Consider the following 19,375-nt stretch of genomic DNA (forward strand, 5'->3'; position numbering starts at 1 on the left):
ACTCGATGTGCAGTTTCTGAATGTGATAGCTTATAAGGCATCGAAGGAATTGCCCGTCAATATTGTAACATTCTTTTAAAATATTGAATTTTTGATTTCGAAAATGAAATAAAACAAAAACTTAAAGGGTATATATTTTACGGACTAAAAGAAAAGATGAAGAATGAATTAGACCGAGGAAAATAGAGATATGAAAAACATTATTGAGGTATTATGATAGCAGTAAATAAGGGTTCGTACCGAACTACCCAAGCAATATTTTTATTTATATTTATTATCATACCATTTATTTTTCTTCGATGCTTATAGAACTCATACAATTTTGAGAACCTATTCCAACAAACTCCCACGGGCTTAGCTCAGAAGTGAATACACGCTCAGCTTTGCGGAGGAACAAACACGGCGTTGATTGACAAAGAAATGAAGTTGTTCTTTTTGACATTATCTTGTTTCCCTAACGTTTAAGAATAACGAACCGCGAGAAAATTCGACTCGAGCAATTTGCATTATACCAACCGCTCTCTAAATAGCCCGAGGGGACAGCCTCCTAACGGATCGCTGGCCCGCTGGAACCCCGTGCAATTGCCGGGCGCGTTTGGCTAGCCGCATGGAGTTGGTTGCGCGTATTTCCCCTTGTAAAACACGAGTCTCAAATCGAACATATTGGCGGTGGAATGGAGTGAATCTTATCTGATTTTCTAGTCGCCCCGAGTGTCTTTTTCCCCTCTTGCATATTTTTGATGGATGATACCCTTTGCCTGAAATTACCGTACATGTTTATCAATCAATATCAGCATATGTAGCAGTCGAAAAGTGACATATATATATATAGTCGTTTCATAATCTCCATAAATATGATAAAAAACGCCATGTATTAAGGATTTTGTTTCTTTTAAAAGACAAACTTCTCATGCATGCTAATATATATATTAGAATTAAAATCATCGGTAAGAAAAAATAATAAATATATAGATAGTTCACTATTTAACGCTAGACATATTCTTTACCTGCATATATTCCAGTATGATTGTTTAATATGCATACTTACAGATAATTTATGCTTATTCAACTGCAATAATAAGCACACAGAGCTATTTAATAAAAAGTACATATACAAAGTCTGGAATATAATATCTGAAAATAAGTTCTCATAATAATGTTTATGTCAAAATGATGTAAGTTACGGCGCTTGATCATAATGTCAGTGCCTTACATTCATTATGCCATCAGCTCGGTCAAGAGATTACATTCTACTTCATGACATCTGTAATACAGTTTCCTTATAATAAATATGTGCATATTACATTTGTATATGAATCATTTATGATAATATTCTAACCTAAGATCATTTTCTCCCTAATGCATCCTCTAATAGTTACATGTTTAAAGTATATTACAATAGGACAGATAATCCAAAAATCAGAATCCTGTAATAATTTAAATGCAATATTATAAATTTAGTACAAAATAATAATCTATTCAAATTAAAAGAATGCGTGTTATCGTTGATTAATCTATCGAAAAGGAGTGAGCAAACGAAGAAAGAAAACGGCAAGATTACAAAATAGTTACTGATGCATAAAATATTGAAATAACCCGTACTAACAAAACTAGACAAAACAAAACAAGCAAATATGCAAACAAAACAAACAAACACAAACGAAGATTAAAAATAATTTCAAATAAAATGCGACTCTCGTGATGATATGCAATCCTTTGCCAGGGTGCTATTAAAAGTGCGGGAAGTATGCGATTAATCTCCAATACATAACATGCAGGTGCAGACTATGGACAAATTAAAATCAATTAAAATACCTAGAAGAAAAGGACATTATGGACAATATAAATGAGACACAGAATTACTCATTAAAAATATTAGTGGAATTCAACAAAATGTTGACAGGCCAGTTGTAATAAACTGTACTGAATTTCCAACAAGCTTTCTTGTTCTCTTTCTACAATTATATATCAATTCAGTATGAACATAATAATCAATTCAAAGAAAAGAAAGAATATCGTTCTTGATTAATTATGCCCAATATAAGTGAGCAAGCTCAACGAATCAAAAGGTAACATTTTCAAACATCATAGTCTTAAAACGGTTAGACAACCCAAACAAACAAAAGAAGACGGAACAAACGAACAAACAAATACCTTCAGAGGTATTATTGTGATCGGACTCGTGTAGAATGGTGACAAGCCTGTATATACATGAATCTCATTTGCAAGAGCACCATTAAAAGCGCGGGATGTATGCGATTTATCTCCAACACACAACATCTTCATTCAGACAGATGGGTAAACAAAACAGTCTAAAAACTGAAGAAAACCCAAGTTTAAGAGTGAAATGGTTTTGACGAGAATACAATGACTACAACATCACCATATTTCGAGATCGAGGGTTAAAAGTAATACACGTAGTGAGTGTAAGACTCACTCAAGACAAATAGTCTTGTGTAAGTCTTATAACTGGTGGCAGCGGTGGGATTCGAACCCACGCCATCGAAAATTAAAACCTTACATTAGTTTAAATGAAGGACATTGATGGAGCACTTTGATAACAAATTATATCCTTTTCTATCATTGAAATGGAATATTGAGCAGTTTAATATGATAAGAATAATTTCAGCATCGTTTTCAATATTCTCTGCCAGGATGGGGATATCAGTTTAGGACAAAATTGTTTTTACATCACTGTTGATTATGATTACAATACATTTCGAAAAGAACGTGTAAATTCGATGAAATAAAATGGTAAAGTAGTCGCTTTATGCAGCGCGAGTTTTATTTCATTTTCCACATAATATAAATATTCAATGACAGAATAATCATAATGATAATCATGATGATATAACAGAAAATTAGCACTTGAATATCTTTATTTACAAAAGCACAGAACGAAAGAAAACAAACTGAAAAATGTAAGAAAGAAAAAGAGACGATAATCTGTTTCTGAAAGAAATCTTTGATTATGAGCGTCGACATGTATAGTTATCACTTTCTTTATATTCGTCGAGTGATTTTTATTTTTTTTGGAGCTTAATCTATACTAAAGTTTTCTTAAAGTTTTCTAATACTTTTTTCATAACTTTTATTTTCTTTTCAGATATTATTAGCATGTTTTATACACCATAATACAAGCAATTTAGGAAACCGCCTAAGGGAATTTTGCACCCAAAGTAGTACGAGTCATTTAAAAAAGTTATTCATAGATAAAAAATAAATGTACCACCTACAACGTGTCCTTGCACTTGACATTGTCTTCTTTCTTATACCTTGTCTTACCTCAGACTCTGTCACTGACTCATAAATATCTGAATATCTCGAGATCTGTTTGCGTTTGAGAACTCTTTGTGACAAATGTGAGCACTTTGAATAACATTGGATGATAAAAAGCGCCATTTTTGTCTCCATGTCATCCGCGATGACAAAAGGAGGTGTATGCTTTCAAGGATAGCGCGCTCCCTAAGGTTGGGCTTGCGTTGCCAATTTAAAGACAGGGCAAGCATACAGACTACTTTTACTTCCGTCAAAAAGCTTGCTTGTGTTGAAATGTGGTGGTTATGATTATTTTTTTTCTAGAGAGAGAGAGAGAGAGAGTATGACCTTAGTATGAACTGTGATCAACACGAGTCGAGAATATATCCGCTTCTTTCCTCAGAAAACTAGCGTGAAAGATGATGTGTGGAAATATTTATTAATGATATATGTCCTTTTCTCCTTAGACATAACACGAGTAGTGGAAAGACAGTCAGAGAGAGAGAAAGAGAGAGAGAGGGAGGGAGGGAGGGAGAGAGAGAGAGGATGGGAAAGGGCAAAAGCGCAGAATTGGGTATTTACTAATTAGCGCTAGCATCCTGCGTAAGCCGTATAATCACTACATACGAGCTCATGGGATTTTCAGAGTGTGCTACCCCGACAAAGTTGGGGCAACGAGCTTACTACATCCCGCTACAACACTAACCTGCTTTTCCAAAAGCATACGATACATGTATACGTGTGCAATAATGACTCGAAGCAGTACTGTTCTATTTTTGTTTTCCATTAATCCCATAGAAATAACGTCATTGCTTTTTGTGCTCAGTTGTATACGTGATACATATTTTGTTGTTAAAAATCAACATTATGTCATCTTTTTTTTTTAAATATCATGTTGTATTTTAGTCATTGTTGGGGCGTAATCTCCCTTTTCCTAATAAATAATATTGTACAATATTGAAACAGTCAGACAGTGATCATTTTCCCCAAACGAGATGATATTGAGATGCGATTTTTTTTTCTACAGCCCCCTTGCATTAAATCATCAAATGATGAAGATATTACGTTTCAAATAATGCGGGTAAAATAGAAGGAAAATAAAGGAGAGCAGTGGTAATATAAGTTTACACACACCATCAAAAAATTATATGCACTGACTTGCCAGGATTCGTTTTTTCTTGAAATATATCCTGTTCCGAACCATGGGGCGTACATTCAACAAATAATTACAAAGTAGAGAGCGTGAATTGAAAACATGAACAAAATAATAACGTTTGAAAATATTCAAGGAGAGATGAAAGAAGACTGAGGTCGGGCATGTAAATACACAACACAGTCATCTCAAATATTTTTCTTGACATCTTCGGGCTCACTCAGCCACTCAGTTACGGAGTTTCCCGAAGTCCGTCGAAACGTAAATAACTGATCTCTCGATCGATATTATCTATTTGTGATTTATGCACAGACGATGAGGGACTTTTGCCTTGGTTGTCTGACTGACGATTATTCATCGCTTCTCAGTTTACGCTTCCAGAGAAAGAAGAAGAAGAGTTTGTGTGTGTGCGAGAGGGAGAGAGAAAGAGATAGATAGAGAGAGAGAGAGAGAGAAAGAGAGAATGAGAGAGAAAGGAGAGTAGAGACCCGAGGGGGTTCTCCAACTAAAGCACTCAATTATAGGACAGACTGCTTGTATATTGTAAAGATTCAAGATGATGACGAAAATGAAAACAAACACTAATATTCTATTTGAAAGAGATGGAGAGAGAGAGAGAGAGAGAGAGAGAGATGGGGAGGGAGGGGGAGGAAGGAAGGGAGATAATATACAGTAAAATAAAGACTGAAAAAATACGATGATGAAAAGAAGAAGAAGTAGAAGAAGAAGAGGAAGAAGAAGAAGAGAGAAACGAAAATAAACACACTAAGAAAGCGAACCAACCTCTCCGTCACACAAGCAACACCTTTACCTCTAAAGAAAAAAAGAAGGAAAAGCGCAAAAAGAGTGACCCAAAAGAAAGTAGACAAATTTTATGCGGAGGGATATCGTTGGATATCGGAGCTGGCACAAATTAGCGAGCGTACTTTACGGTAGATTAGGACGGACCGGATCAAGGATCAAATATAAATTCCCTCTACTCCTCCTCCATTATTTTTCCTCCTTTAGGTAAGGATTTTTTTTCTCTCTCTTTCTTCAATATTTTCATCGCAACCCCCAGATGACCTGAATTTATTGGGCGGTGGAAGGAATGGGGATGGGGGATGGAGGGAAAGAGAGTGGAACGTGTCACAGAGAGAGAGAGAGAGAGAGAAAGAGAGAAAGAAAGAAAGAAAGGGGGATGTCGAAAAAAACTTCGGAATTTATTACTCAAGACTTAAACAAATCATGCTTAAAGTAGAGAATATATAATTGGGTCTAGAAAAAACAAACACACAAAAACAGACACAGAAAGAACCAAATAAACTTTTGCAAAATCCATACAAATGGACAGCAGAAAGAATGAAAGAACGGGGTAAAGGGGGAAAAAAGTAAAAAGACTTTTTCAAATTCGAAAGGGATTCGTTAAAATGTACAGTGCGATGGAACCAGGAGTGAGAATGGGAAAGAATTAAATAGGATAGGGAGAGAGAGAGAGAGAGAGAGGAGGGGGGGGGGGGTAGATGATGACAAGAACGAAAACTATTTCCCTTTCTTTCCACCTCTCTGCCTTTTAAATCTCCATATGTCATCACTAAAGGGTCACCCTTTACACCTGTACTCCTTAGCGACAAACAATGGAACATGTTGTGCTCCAGTGGGAATACTTGGAAGAAAAAGTGCACCGTTACCTTATACCAAATAACCCCTCCCCTCCCTCTTCAAGAGCACCCAGTTTTTAAATTTCCATATCCATTTCTTGAAAGGTGATCTTGAGCTATGACGATGAAATTACGTTTGGAGAACAGGCACAAAGTTATCGTGACCAATTAAAAAAAAAACATTTATTTTGTCTCATTTATTTATTTATCAATTTCTTTACTTAATATCATTAATATAAATATCATTTTTATGATTAATTTTATTATTATCACTATATTGCACAAGAGGGTTCCATGTCAAATCAGTATCTGAGTGATAGAATCAGAAAGCTTCCAATTATACGTAGTTCTATTACCACATTTTTAGCTGCCAATGCATAATTTCGCTGTTAACTTTTTATTGGATATTCATATTTTTTTAATCATCATCACACACTGGTGATATTTTCTGAGAAATACTGAAATGACTCAGAAAATAGTTGAATATAGAGTACGTGTGCCATCATCCGATTTGTCGTTTGTATTTTATAAAAGGGAAATTATCATAGGAAAATCAATCACACCGGCGATTGCAATCTGGTTAGTCCTTCATTTTTAGGAATTTATTCATGTCATTATTTATTGCATATAACAGAATCGCTACCTATTGTAAATGATGTATAAGCAACAACATCAAATTAACCTCACGAAAGTATAATTATATTGATCCATTCTCCACCCCTATGAAATACACAACATGACAACGTTGTCTGCCTCCTCCCCCAACACACAAAAATAAAATAATAATAATAATAAAAAAAGTAACAATGTGGTAAATACATAAAGACCTATATAAGAATGCTTAAACTTATTAAAGAAGGTGATTTTCATGTGTTTGTCTTTAATTTGATTTACTTTCTCGAAGTACACACTAAATAATTTTTCATATTAACTATATAATGATTGTGATATATTCATAGCCTTAAGTTTTCGATGCCGATTATCTATTCGACAGATAAAAACTGTGCCAACGACGACAACGTCGATATCGACGAAGATGACGATAGTAAGAAGCGAAGACAGCGTCGACAGCGTACTCATTTTACCAGCCAACAGTTACAGGAGTTGGAAGCAAATTTCGCCAGGAATCGCTACCCTGACATGTCAACAAGAGAAGAGATTGCAGCCTGGACTAACCTCACAGAACCTCGAGTTAGGGTAAGTTAGTCTGTTTGTCTTTTTTTCTTTTTTTCTTTTTGTCTGTTTGTTGAATTCAGAATCTCGAGTTAGGGCAAGTCAGTCTGTCTGTTTGATTGATTATTTGTCTGTATGTCTGTTCGTACGTTTATCTGTTTGTTGAGTTCACAATCTTGAGCAACGTGATTTTATTTTTATTCGTTTAATTATTGTCTTTTTTAATGTTTATGGGGTTGGGACAAATTAGTATGCCTACACTTTATTTTTGTATTTACATGATTGTATTCATTACTTATAATGTTTTTTCTAGCTGTCTTTTGTCTGCTTTCGTATTTTTTTCCTGTTTGAATATCTGCTCGAGTTTTGTTAGCATTTGAACAGGCATTGTTTTCCCTTTTTCCTTTTTAAACATAGTTTAATGTATGATAAACAAAAAACTATGGAAAGATCCAAAAGATCTTTCAGAATACGTTTACTCCTCATAGCGCAATGTGATACGTGCTAAAAGGTTGTTATATTTCGTGGTTCACGTCTATGCTCATATACTTTAATGCGCAGACATTTAGACGGACCATCGCACTATATACCGTCTCAATTTCGTCAAAATAACTAACACTCTTCGTCAACATTAGATAGAAATGACACTCAATGCAAATAAAAACGTATAGTTTCCACATAAAAACGCTCTTCAATATACCATTTATCCAGGATTCTATCACCTCCTCTAGGATACAATCGTATTATCTCTTTTGCCAGCATCGCATCATAATATTTCTTCAATAAAACTGTGAGCAATAATCATACCCTTTATAGTGCATTCCTATATTATGATAGGTACTTCGCGGCTACGTCAATATTCCAAAATGACAAGTCCAATTTACCCATGTTTAGACGGGTTTATTGCAATTTCGTATGTTATACAATCGACACTCTGCGGGTTCCTCGTATACTCTTACATGTGTAAAAAAAAAAAAATATATATAGAAACATATAAAGACAAACAAAAACATTAATAAAATGAGAGCGATAAGAAGTGGTTCAATAAAACTCTTAAGTATTGTATGTAGACCTTTTCAGACTATATGAACAGACAAACTCGTTTTCTTTAAATGATAAGTATGCGCAACTATCTCTTTGACAACCAGCCTCCTTGTTTTCCGACAGGTCCGTTCACATAATTCAGAGAGAAATCATAAAACTATTAACTTCACAGATGCACTCTGTGATTACAAGCCCGTATACTTTTGTTCGAATTTCAAAACAAATTTACGTCATTTCACATTTTTGTTGAGTTTTTTTTTCAATGGAAAACGATTAAGCGGTGCTCCTGTCAAATTATCGTAAACAGGTAAATACATATCAATGTATTAGTGGTCATCTTTTTAAAAAGATAAAATTTCGTTGATTTAAAATCGTTATATTTGCATCTTCAATGACAATGACCTTGAACGAGGATGGTAATCTGAGCCAAGTTTTCTTCGCCTACCTAAGGAAGTGGATACACACGTAGCTTTATCCAGAGAGGAAGCCGCGGCTTGCTGTCGGAAAATACGTGATTCAATTGTGTTCTTAGGTATCAAGCCGTCAAGGTATTGTGGAATTGCAAGGTCAATGAGAGATATTTTTTCCGACCCGTGTTTAAGGAAAGTAGCATTGTCAGAGTGAAGAGATATCCACAGAGAGAAAAAGATGACATGCATTTGAATGCAGGTTGCAACGTCAACAAATATAAGAGGTCATTGGAAAAATGTAAAGTACAATAAACCACGAGAACTTTTCGGGAAAAACGTGATCAAAAATAGAATTCTTTCATATTTGATGAATTGTGATTATTTTCCCCTTATGTTTATTCTTCTACATTTGATGAGAAAAATAACAATTTGCGCAAAAGAAACACGATAATGTCAGAAGCAAGAGGTGCGACTATAAGATTTAAAATGAGGACGTGACGAGTATTTATTTAGACGCAAAGAAGAGAGAAATTTAATTTGATGACTAGTAATAGTTGCATGAAATTAAAAGGTGTAAGAAATAGGAAATTAAGCAGGGCACAATTAAGGTCTGCTTAATTATTTAAAGAGTAAGATATTTCTCTTTACCTGTAAAAGTAACATCGGGTGTGATGCATATTTCTATTTAATAATCTTTTTGATGCGGAAGAAAATTCTTTAAAAAAAATGAATGTGTATTTATGGCAATAATGTGGTATATACTGCGTTGAAATCATTGCAATATTAGCTTTCTATTGAAATGGGCTTTTCTTTAAACAAAAAATACAGCAAATGGTATAGTTTAGAAGGAGAGATTGTTTCGTTTTGTAATGAATTGGAAAAATTTGTATTTATCCTGTTTCCAGTATTGTTTAAATCGGGCTGCGATGGCATTTTCCCAACCTACGGTATGCACGGGCTCCGATCCTTCACTTTCTTCTTACATTTTTTTCTGATTCTTTCTTTCTATGTCTCTTCCCGTCTTTCTTTCTCCTTCCCTCTTTCAGTCTCTCCCTATAATTCTCGATATATCTCTCTGTCACTCTTTCTCTCTCTCTCTCTCTCTCTTACCCTCCCACCCATGACATGTCTGTCTCTCACATGCACAAACTAAAGAAAATAATATCACCATTTAAAAAAAATACTTTCATATATATTTGATTGATGGTAGCGTACATCCAAGCCAGCCATAGAATCGTTGCAATTGATACGGTTATTTTGAATGATAAATACATGGGATTAGCGTTAAAAAGCAAACATAAAGGCGTCTCCGATCTATCAATCACGAAATGACAGACCAAGTTGTCAAACCAGATCAAAGCTTTGATAAGTTGTCTTTCTCTGCCCGTCTTGAGATTCATCTTGGGAAGCAATTTTCTCTTTACCAAAGTCTTATTTTTGTCTGTGTTTATCCTTCTTTTTTCTTCTTTCTTTTTTGCATTATACAACCTCAGCAGTAGTTGGTTAGTAACAACTTCTAAAACGCAGAAAGATATTGTGAAATCGCTGGAAAACATAATATCTTTCTTTGAAAAATAATACATCTTTCTATTAAAATTGTAAGATATAATCTGATAATAGACCGAATTCCAAGCTGTCACTTCCAGGCTTTAAAGACCGTCAATACTACTGGGCCAGAAGGGATTAGACCACAAAGCGAGGTCACTGACAGGTGGCTATCTCATTAACTCAGCTCTCAATTAACATAAGAAAAAGAGAATCATGGTAGACCAACAGGCACCGATTGGGGAAGTTTTCTATATAGAGGGAGCAAGTAGCTACAAGTAGGACAGAGGGGCTTTAAGTAGACCAAGCGTTCATAGATTTAATATTCAAAGAGCGCGATTAGATCATGTTAATTTTTTAATCATTTTGTTAGTAAAATAGGCGTAAAGTGTTAAATTTGCAATCATATTTTCAAAAGTTATATTTCTTCTGTTTAATAGTAAGTGTATGATTTGTAATTCTCAACATAGTTTAGATAATAAACATTAATTATATGCAAAGAAAATGAGAGAAATTGTACTAATCATTTTTATACCAGATATTTTTGGAAAGAAAATTAACTTCAATCCTCAAGACTTTCTAGTGGAGGGTTTGTATCTAGGCCGCCCTCCTCCTTGTGATTATTCCGCTGGAATATAATCCAAGGGTAGAGAAAGATTATAAAACTACCCTCGTATTCTCAGTATTATTTGTTCCCCCTGAAGGCCCAGAGGTATAGCGTGGGGTCCAGACATGAGGGGGCACAGACATCATGAGGGAGGGGGGGGGGCACACGTGGCTTACTGGTTGGATGAGTTGAACATTAAGTAGGGTATTTGTGAGAGAGGAGAAGTTGTGAGAGAGGGCCGTAGTGTTTCCTTTCATGCTCCCGCCCCCTCTCCTTTCCCCTCTCTTTTCCCCTTTCTTTTTTCTTTCTTTCCCCCTTTTCGCCCTTTGATTGAGGGAAAATCACAAAATAAAAACAAGTTGAAAAACGAAACAACAATAAAAAAAAAAAAAGAAAGAAGCAAACTGTTTGTTCTATTCGTTACTTACTGATTTTTTTTCCTATGGAATATTTTGTAATTTTGTAATCGTCCTCCCTAGTTTGTCTGAAGGAAATTAATGAGCCATATTATTTCCAAACAAAATATGTTCACAGTGCCTTTCAGCAGAGATGGGATATCTGTTCTTGTAAATGCATACATGTACCTGTGCATGTTTCGATGCATGCAAGCATCTTCGTGGAGACCAAACATTGGTCCATATTCTCATGCATCACTGCAATCTCATCTGAATTCCTAGCTCTTAAATCAACGAATGGGTCATGCTATATATTATGGCTAATGGACCCACTACATCAATTCCCTCCCAAATTAGATATATACGTGTGTAGCATCTTATACCACAAACATTGTAAAACAGATTCGAAGATGTATACTAGGCTGACCAATCATGCCAAATGTATTGGCGGATTGTGTGAGGACCCGTTTTGTAAAACAGAAGTCTTCTGAGGAACGGGAAGACGAGCAGATTCCTAGACTGATCATGGTGATATGGCTTAACATTTTTTAACATTTGTGCATGGCTAGGGGGGGGGGGGGGGTTCCCTGTTGTTGCTCTAGTGCTAAAATCAGACAAACAAACACAAACACGAAGAATCATAATACACATGCTTTTTTTATGGCGGCATTATCCAAAAATAAGGCGCAGGAACAGATGTGTGTGTGCGGGTGCACGTGCGTGTGGGCGTGCGTGGGTGCGGGTTGTTATACAAGAATGTCCTACTCCTTATGAAGATGGGGACCATTATCAAGAAAAAAATGTCACCACCTTCATAATAACCACTTAATGTATAATGTGTCAATTATTGTTATGTTACTTACTCTCAACAACTGCATAATGTAATTAAAAATTTCGTATTGATTTATCTTCTCAAAAATAAGATTTTCATGGGTTTGTAAAGGTCTATCTGAGGCATTCTTTTACCACAGCAATATGATCTATACAAAAGGTAACACAGACCGATTCCAATAATTGTATTTCCCATTTATTTTTAAATGAACATGAAGATGACATCAACCTACTTTTCGCGGAATGTTTACGCATCAAAAACATAGCATACCACGTTTTCGGAAATGGATGCTACTAACAATTTACATTGTGATTAAAAATGTAATCCAACCGGTAGGGCATTCGAATTAAAGTATTAACTGCTGGATTTGGTAATATAAATATTGACTTTGAAAACCGCAAACACAATCACGTAAACAATTGAAATATGAAGCGCTTGAACCCAGTGAAGTGTTTTTCATTGCATCAATTAATTTCTGTGTTTATACGCAAAATTATTCGATTAATTTGGCATCGTTGACAAGAAGTACACCTTTTTGGCGTTTACCCGCGCTTGAACTTTTGGAAGTAAGGTCATATGATAGCTACCTAATTGTTATTCGATACGAGTTATTATTATGTATATTGAGTCATAAATACTGACACCCTATATCGCTGCAATGCTATTGAATCATATGTTTAAATTGGTTAAATTTGATTTCATTATTTAATCCGAAGGACAGTTCTTTTGTAAAAAAATACATGAGAAAAGGACATTTGTAATTAGAGATACATGTAGTACCTCAATTAAACCGGGGCAACTAATAATCAACTCGAAGATGAAGTTTTAAAAAAAAAGGGGAAGTGATAGTGAAGTATGATCTCTCTCTCTCTCTCTCTCTCTCTGTTTGTACCTCTAAACAAAAATCTTACCCTCTATCCGTTTAGTTCTTCGAGCGTATAAAAATACTCATATTTTACCATATTGTAGAAATTGCATTCATTTTGTTGATCCTGTCGCTTTTCTCTCGAAATCGTCTGTCCAACCCTATCTTTATATACTTATCCCCTTTTAATGACATTTGACAGCAGTATTGCACTCCCAATCCCTGTGTCATTTATTTTCTTAGCTTATACTTTATTTCCTTCAATCCCCATTACTTCGCATACAAAAGAGGCACAAGCACAACAGCTTATTTCGTCACTAGTGTCAAAATATACTTGTGACAAATGTGTTTGCAAAACCTTCCTAAATCTCTCAGAAAATCACGCTCCCTAATTCCAACTCCATACAGTCATGCATTTGGCGACGACCGACGCTTGTAGTTTCATTTCCCCCCTTCGCCGTGTCTATTTATTGCTGCTTATTTGACCTAAATTCGCAATGCCTTGTAAAATATCTTGACAGATATATATACGAACGGTCCCTAGTGATATAGAATAAAATTATCCAAGCCTTTTTTTAAAAATCAGACTACCTTCAAAAAGCAAAGTGCAAACGAAAAAGAAAATTATATGGAATTGGGTTAATACTGTCCATACAAAAATGATGGATAGGGGGATGCCCCTGCCGAAAATTAATAAAATAGTTGAAGTAAAGATAGACATAACGAGATAATTTGTATTATAATCATTCCTATGTATTTTTTAAATTTTTTTCAACCAAATTGTTAGAATAACACATTTGAAAACATATTTTTAATTTCTGTAATAGGTAGTAGCTGCAAAAAAAGGATCTGGTATTGAAACAACGTCATCAGTACTCTTTTTGTTACGAGTGAGAAGAAATACAATAAGGTACTCGCAAGAAAAACAGACGAAAGTTGTTATATGAACGAGAAAAATATGTTTGACAAACGATTCATGATATCCATTATCGATAGAATGAAAATGAGACTCAGAAAATGGCGGCCTAATCAATTTTACGGAATAAGTACAAAATGAGGTACTTCGAAAAAAATAAGGATATTAAACAATAGAGATTGATATAATTTTGTTTCCTGAATGAACATGCCCTCAGGTATTAAACTACAAATTATGTTCGTTGGATCCTTTTTTAATGAGATATATTCATGAAAGCATACAATAGCTTGATGGCCTCGTATTTGCAAATTGAACTAATTTTCGCTCATTTCCGACAATATTATCGCAGTATTACATTACGTTAATTGTCGCGTTTCATATACATGTACAGTACTACACCGGTTTTGATAAACTGTCCATTTCAGAATGTATAAAATGAAAAGCTATCGTGATGAAGAGTGCGATACGACAGCATGCTAACTAAATTTATGTACGATTCCAATCCGAATTGCCAATGATAATACATCGGATATCGAGCATGTAAGTTGCCCAGGTTCATGAGCGCTCGGCTCGAACACTAAATCACTGTATATTCCGTTTTCTATTTTGGTACGAGGCAAGATATATCACTCTATGTTAGGTTTTTTTTTTAATACTCCTCTTCTCCTACCCTGCTCCCTAATATCCTCTCCATCGCCACTTATGTTCAGGGATGAGATAAATTTCGCTTTGTGTCTTGATTTCGTTTTTCTCCATCAATTCGTGTTTTTTTCCTACATGATATTATTGGTGGCAGGCTTTATAGCTCGGAGATGACGCATAGCTATTGGAATAGATCCCGAGCTGGCGAGTATGTTTATGACGAACATTTTAGTCATGATCCCCTAAACCATAAGTCAGAACACGTGATGCCAGGTCGAGGTGAGACTGAAAGCGCCATCGATCGTTCGAGGATGACTAGGCGGTCCGCGCCCCGTGCTTCTTTGACAACGCGCCGCTAGAGCTTCAAAGAAGTGATGATTGATACGGGTTACGAGAAGGGAGTGAAAAATCTCGTTTGGAAGCGATTGGAAATACCTTTTTTTTCTCATAGTGATTTAGAAAGATATGACCTGGATTTCTCTGTTTACAGTCTTAGTAAAATTGCATGACTTATGAAATATGTAACCACTGTTTCATCACAGTACACACCCATATGTGTGACTAATACTACCATAAAGATGATCAGATTCTTCAACAAAATATTTGCAGTGGAACAAAAGAAAATAAAAGAATAAGGAATTATAATACAAACGAAAAAGAAACTTAAAGTATAAAAACATCCCTTGACAACTTTAGTACAATAACATATGTTATATTGAAAACATCATTGGTTTCATCGCAATGACATTCTAGAAGGTTATTTTAGCTTTAAAAAAAAAACGTTATTCTTAATTTCTGTGAACATCATTTCGCGATTGGAAAAACAAAACAAAAACGTGTTACTTATTTATTATTTACGTCTTTTGGACTATTAATACCTCGTCTATCATTGTCCGTTTCGTTTTTTAACTCACAACATGTATTCATATTTGTTTGATAATGATAAATAGATGTAAATATTTTAATATAATATCTTACACAAGTTGAATTACAGTTAGCACGATATGCACATAGCACTTGATACTAGTAAGCTTATCAAGGAGCTATAGCCTTGCATCTTCTTGGTCGTATGTAATATGAAAAAGAATCTGTTCATAAATCTCGCAATGAGTTTATTACTCTAATCTAATGCCTTATTATTTGTTTTAATGTTGTGTTTAAAGATAAATAAGGCGAGACAATCTATCTCCATCTCTTTGCTTCCTTTCGATTTTAAATACTGTACGTATAGAGACCTAAGACATGTTTGGAGAATAAGAATATATTTTCCATGATGGATTTGTGGACTGTTTATCGGTATAATTTCTTTCACATGTTTCAATAAAAATAATTATCTTGGGACTAATATCATTGTTACGCATCCATTACACATGCTATAAGTAATTTCCATTTCCAAGAAAGTATGAAGAAAAAAATACCGAAAAACAGCCATTCGTCATATAGCTATCCGAAGGGAGAATACAGAAGAAAAGTTCGAAGAACGAAAATTCCTCTAAAAGTGCATTTGCGTTTAAACTTGAACCCACTCACGGAGTTTCTTTCACAAACAAGGTTCATGGTTTACGGAGCTTAAGCTTGACCGTGACGCGGCCGTGACCCCGTGTCGATCGACCAAGAGGTCCGTCGATGGAAGAGAGAGAGAGAGTGGTCCAGATAGGCCTATCAAAATAACACTCCCTCTATATATGTTTCTCTGTCTTTTTCTCTCGTTCTCTTTGTTTCTCTCTCCTTTTATCTTCTTATATTTCTCTTTCTTTCTACTCTTCTGTAAACCAGTCTTTATATATCTCTCCATTTCTATCTCCTTTTGTTCCCCCTCTACTTGTTTCCCCTTAGTTTCCAATTGATCTCTCTTTCTCTCTCTCTCTCATCTCTCTCTCTCTATCTCGCTCTCCCTCTCTCTCTATGTTTCTCTATACTCTCTCTCTCTTTTCTCTCGGGATCTCTCGTCTTCTCGTCGTTCGTATTAAGCAAAATACCGAATACCTCAGTCTCTACTTTGCCTGTATATAATGTTGACTGGCTTTCCTCCGTTTGGGACCTTTTTATTCATAAATTTTATTTTTCATTATCAACTCATGATCAGTTTAATATGCTTAATCTTTCCTTACCTTATTGCAAATGATCACATCATCAAATTTATTTGTTCAATTTCATTTTGATAACAAGTTTTATCTCCCAATTATTAATCCGGAAATTCACGAATTTAGAGAATATTTTGAGAAAAAATGGATTATCCTGCGAATATTTCTGGCATCAATTATTTTTCGCTTTGCATTTCATATTTATAAAATAAAATAAATCAAAAAAGAAATAAGAAAGAGGAACAAGACATTTGATGGAAATGTATCTCTTTAAAATAGAATTCCAACATTTTTGCGAAAAGTTTTCTTATGCACCACGAAAACCGCCTACAGTACACAGTTTTCGTGTCAGTTATGCTGTATGAATGGTTCCTTAGCTCGCTATACCGATTTCCGTCCTCAGCCGCAACGCAATCCACCCCCATCAGAGGGCCCTTGTTATACTGCCTTAGCGGGAGAGGTATCCTCCTTAATCTACCAGGAATCTCCGAAACGGACATCTCCAGTTTAGGTTTCATCAGACCTTTGAACTTGTCATCATCTCTCATGTTTCAAAATCTGATTTTTTTTTCCTTCGTCATCTTCTTTCTGCTGTCACTATATTTACCGCGAGACTGATTTCAACCACTCTGTGTATTTATTGTATGAAAATAGATGGAAATTTCTGCCACTGAAAATAACTAATATATCATTTAGAATATTCCATCGCTGTAATCAATTTTGCAACAAAAAAAAAGAATTAATATTTGTCTCATTTAGGAACATGTAGTATGCGATATCATAAATGTGTTGATTAATAAGATTATCATTTTTTCCAGAGCAACAGGTACACAGTTAAAAATTTAGTGAACATGTTGTTTAAAAGTTTAAACAACTGTTGATTAACGGGTGACCTGATCTAAGAGTTGTTTAAAATGTTAAGCAACTCGAGTTGTTTAAAGTTTAAACACTTAGTTGATCAACATTTTGAACAACTTGTTTAAAATCACAATTTAAACAACTGGTGTTGTTTAAAGACGGTTGTTTAAAACGGAGCTGTTGTTCAGTGGGGGTTGTTTACACCAACTGGGTTGTTTAAAGAAAGTTGTTTAAAAAGGAGCTGTTGTTAAATAATAATAATAATAATATTGGATTCTTATATAGCGCACGTATCGACCTTGCAAGGTCCTCAAGGCGCTCCAACATTACCCGGCTATGCTAGGCTGCCATAGGACATTAGTTCCGCGGCGGGACTCGAACCGTGGACCTTGTGATCGACAGTCCGGCGACGTTTCCACTCATCCACGACACGTCTACAGCTCGGTTGGCCATGATTTGAAACAAATCTTTTAGCCAACGCGCACTTTACTGGCACGTGACACATGACGTCATATGTAAACAACACTGTCTAAAAGCTCTCGTATAGTAAATAAAGCAGTCATTAAATTTTAAACAGCGAATGTTTAACAAAATTACTTTCGTTTCGAGCAACATTGTTTACAATTTGTTCAACTGTTGTTTAAGATAGTGTACAACTGTAAGTGAACATCACTTTTTAAGCAGCGTTTTTACTGTGTAGCATTGGATTCGAAGGACGCCGTTCTAAAGCGACGATGAATATGATGAAAATTAGATGACTAAGATACTGAAGAAAATAAAGAAAAATAAATATTGAAATGTACAAGATAAAGTAAATAATAAAGAAGGAAAATACCTGCGGTAGGATAATAATAAATTTACGGATATTTTCTTGATTTTCATCAATCATTGTCACTACTCAGAGGTGCACTTGACTCCAGGTCGCGTTTACCTGTTAGCGAACCGGGATCAACCTCCTCCCCCGAAGTCCCGGCGGAGTTGTTTCCTTAACCTTGACTTGTAGTCTCATCAAGCCCACGGCTGTGTATCGTTCGAAATACACATGTTATTATAGCGGGATATTAATGAGGCCGGATGCTAAGGTAACTGTACTTTATGGGGAAATATTTAGCCGCATTTTCCTTCCTTTTTGAAATATGACTCTTTGTATGATGACCGGCAATCGTCATGGATAATAGGTTATGGATAAATTGTTATTTGTTAATGTGTACGTGAGATATTATGTGTATATTGCCAGTAGCAGTTGGCAACGAAATACGTAATCTAAAGACTGTTAGAATAATATTTGTATCATGACGTATATATGGTGATCGTCCAGTGAAACTATAAACTGGTACTTGAGAAATGATATGTATATTCCTAGCAACACGGTTGGCAACAAAGTACGTAATCTAAAGGCAGTTAGAATAATATCTGTATCATTTCGTATATAATAATGGTGATCATCTACCAGTGAAACTATAAACTCAGGATTTCCTATTCCTATATTCCTATTTGCCTACTATCATACAACGATTTAATATTTAGCACAGCCAATATAAATTATTTAAAAATCACTTTTATGGTAAATCCAATGAAATCGAAATGTTGAGAAATGTTGACAACTGAGATTATGATGTAGAAACTATAATACACAAAAATAAGAGAAACAACGTTGGCCTATTGACTCGTTTTACAATATGATATATATTGACTATCAATACTCAAGTCTCACAAACGTGAAACAATGTTGGCCTATTGGCTCGTTTTACAGCATGGTATATATTGACTTTCAATGCTCAGGTCTCACTTACATACCCACAACCTGCGCAGATCCTAATACATGCTATAATTGCAAACCCCATCGCATAAAACTTTAAAACAATTTACCACTAGAGATTAGGAAATAACCATAGTTAATTTTTGTTTTCAATCAAAACTGGTGGCACATATTTTCATTGGACTTTATGTTGT

At 35.1% G+C, this 19,375-nt stretch overlaps 1 protein-coding gene across 1 annotated transcript in view; it reads left to right on the forward strand.

The window, feature by feature from the left end:
- The window catches only part of LOC582509 (pituitary homeobox x), a 39,015-nt gene that overhangs the window by 4,922 nt on the left and 14,718 nt on the right, over positions 1 to 19,375 (forward strand). Inside the window, exon 2 of the mRNA XM_782456.5 lies at positions 7,046 to 7,248. Coding sequence (XP_787549.2) covers positions 7,046 to 7,248 — 203 coding nt within the window. The remainder of the gene's footprint in view (positions 1 to 7,045; positions 7,249 to 19,375) is intronic.

Source organism: Strongylocentrotus purpuratus, unplaced genomic scaffold (assembly GCF_000002235.5).
Source record: "Strongylocentrotus purpuratus isolate Spur 01 unplaced genomic scaffold, Spur_5.0 spur5_scaffold_10, whole genome shotgun sequence".
Classification (NCBI taxonomy): Eukaryota; Metazoa; Echinodermata; class Echinoidea; order Camarodonta; family Strongylocentrotidae; genus Strongylocentrotus; species Strongylocentrotus purpuratus.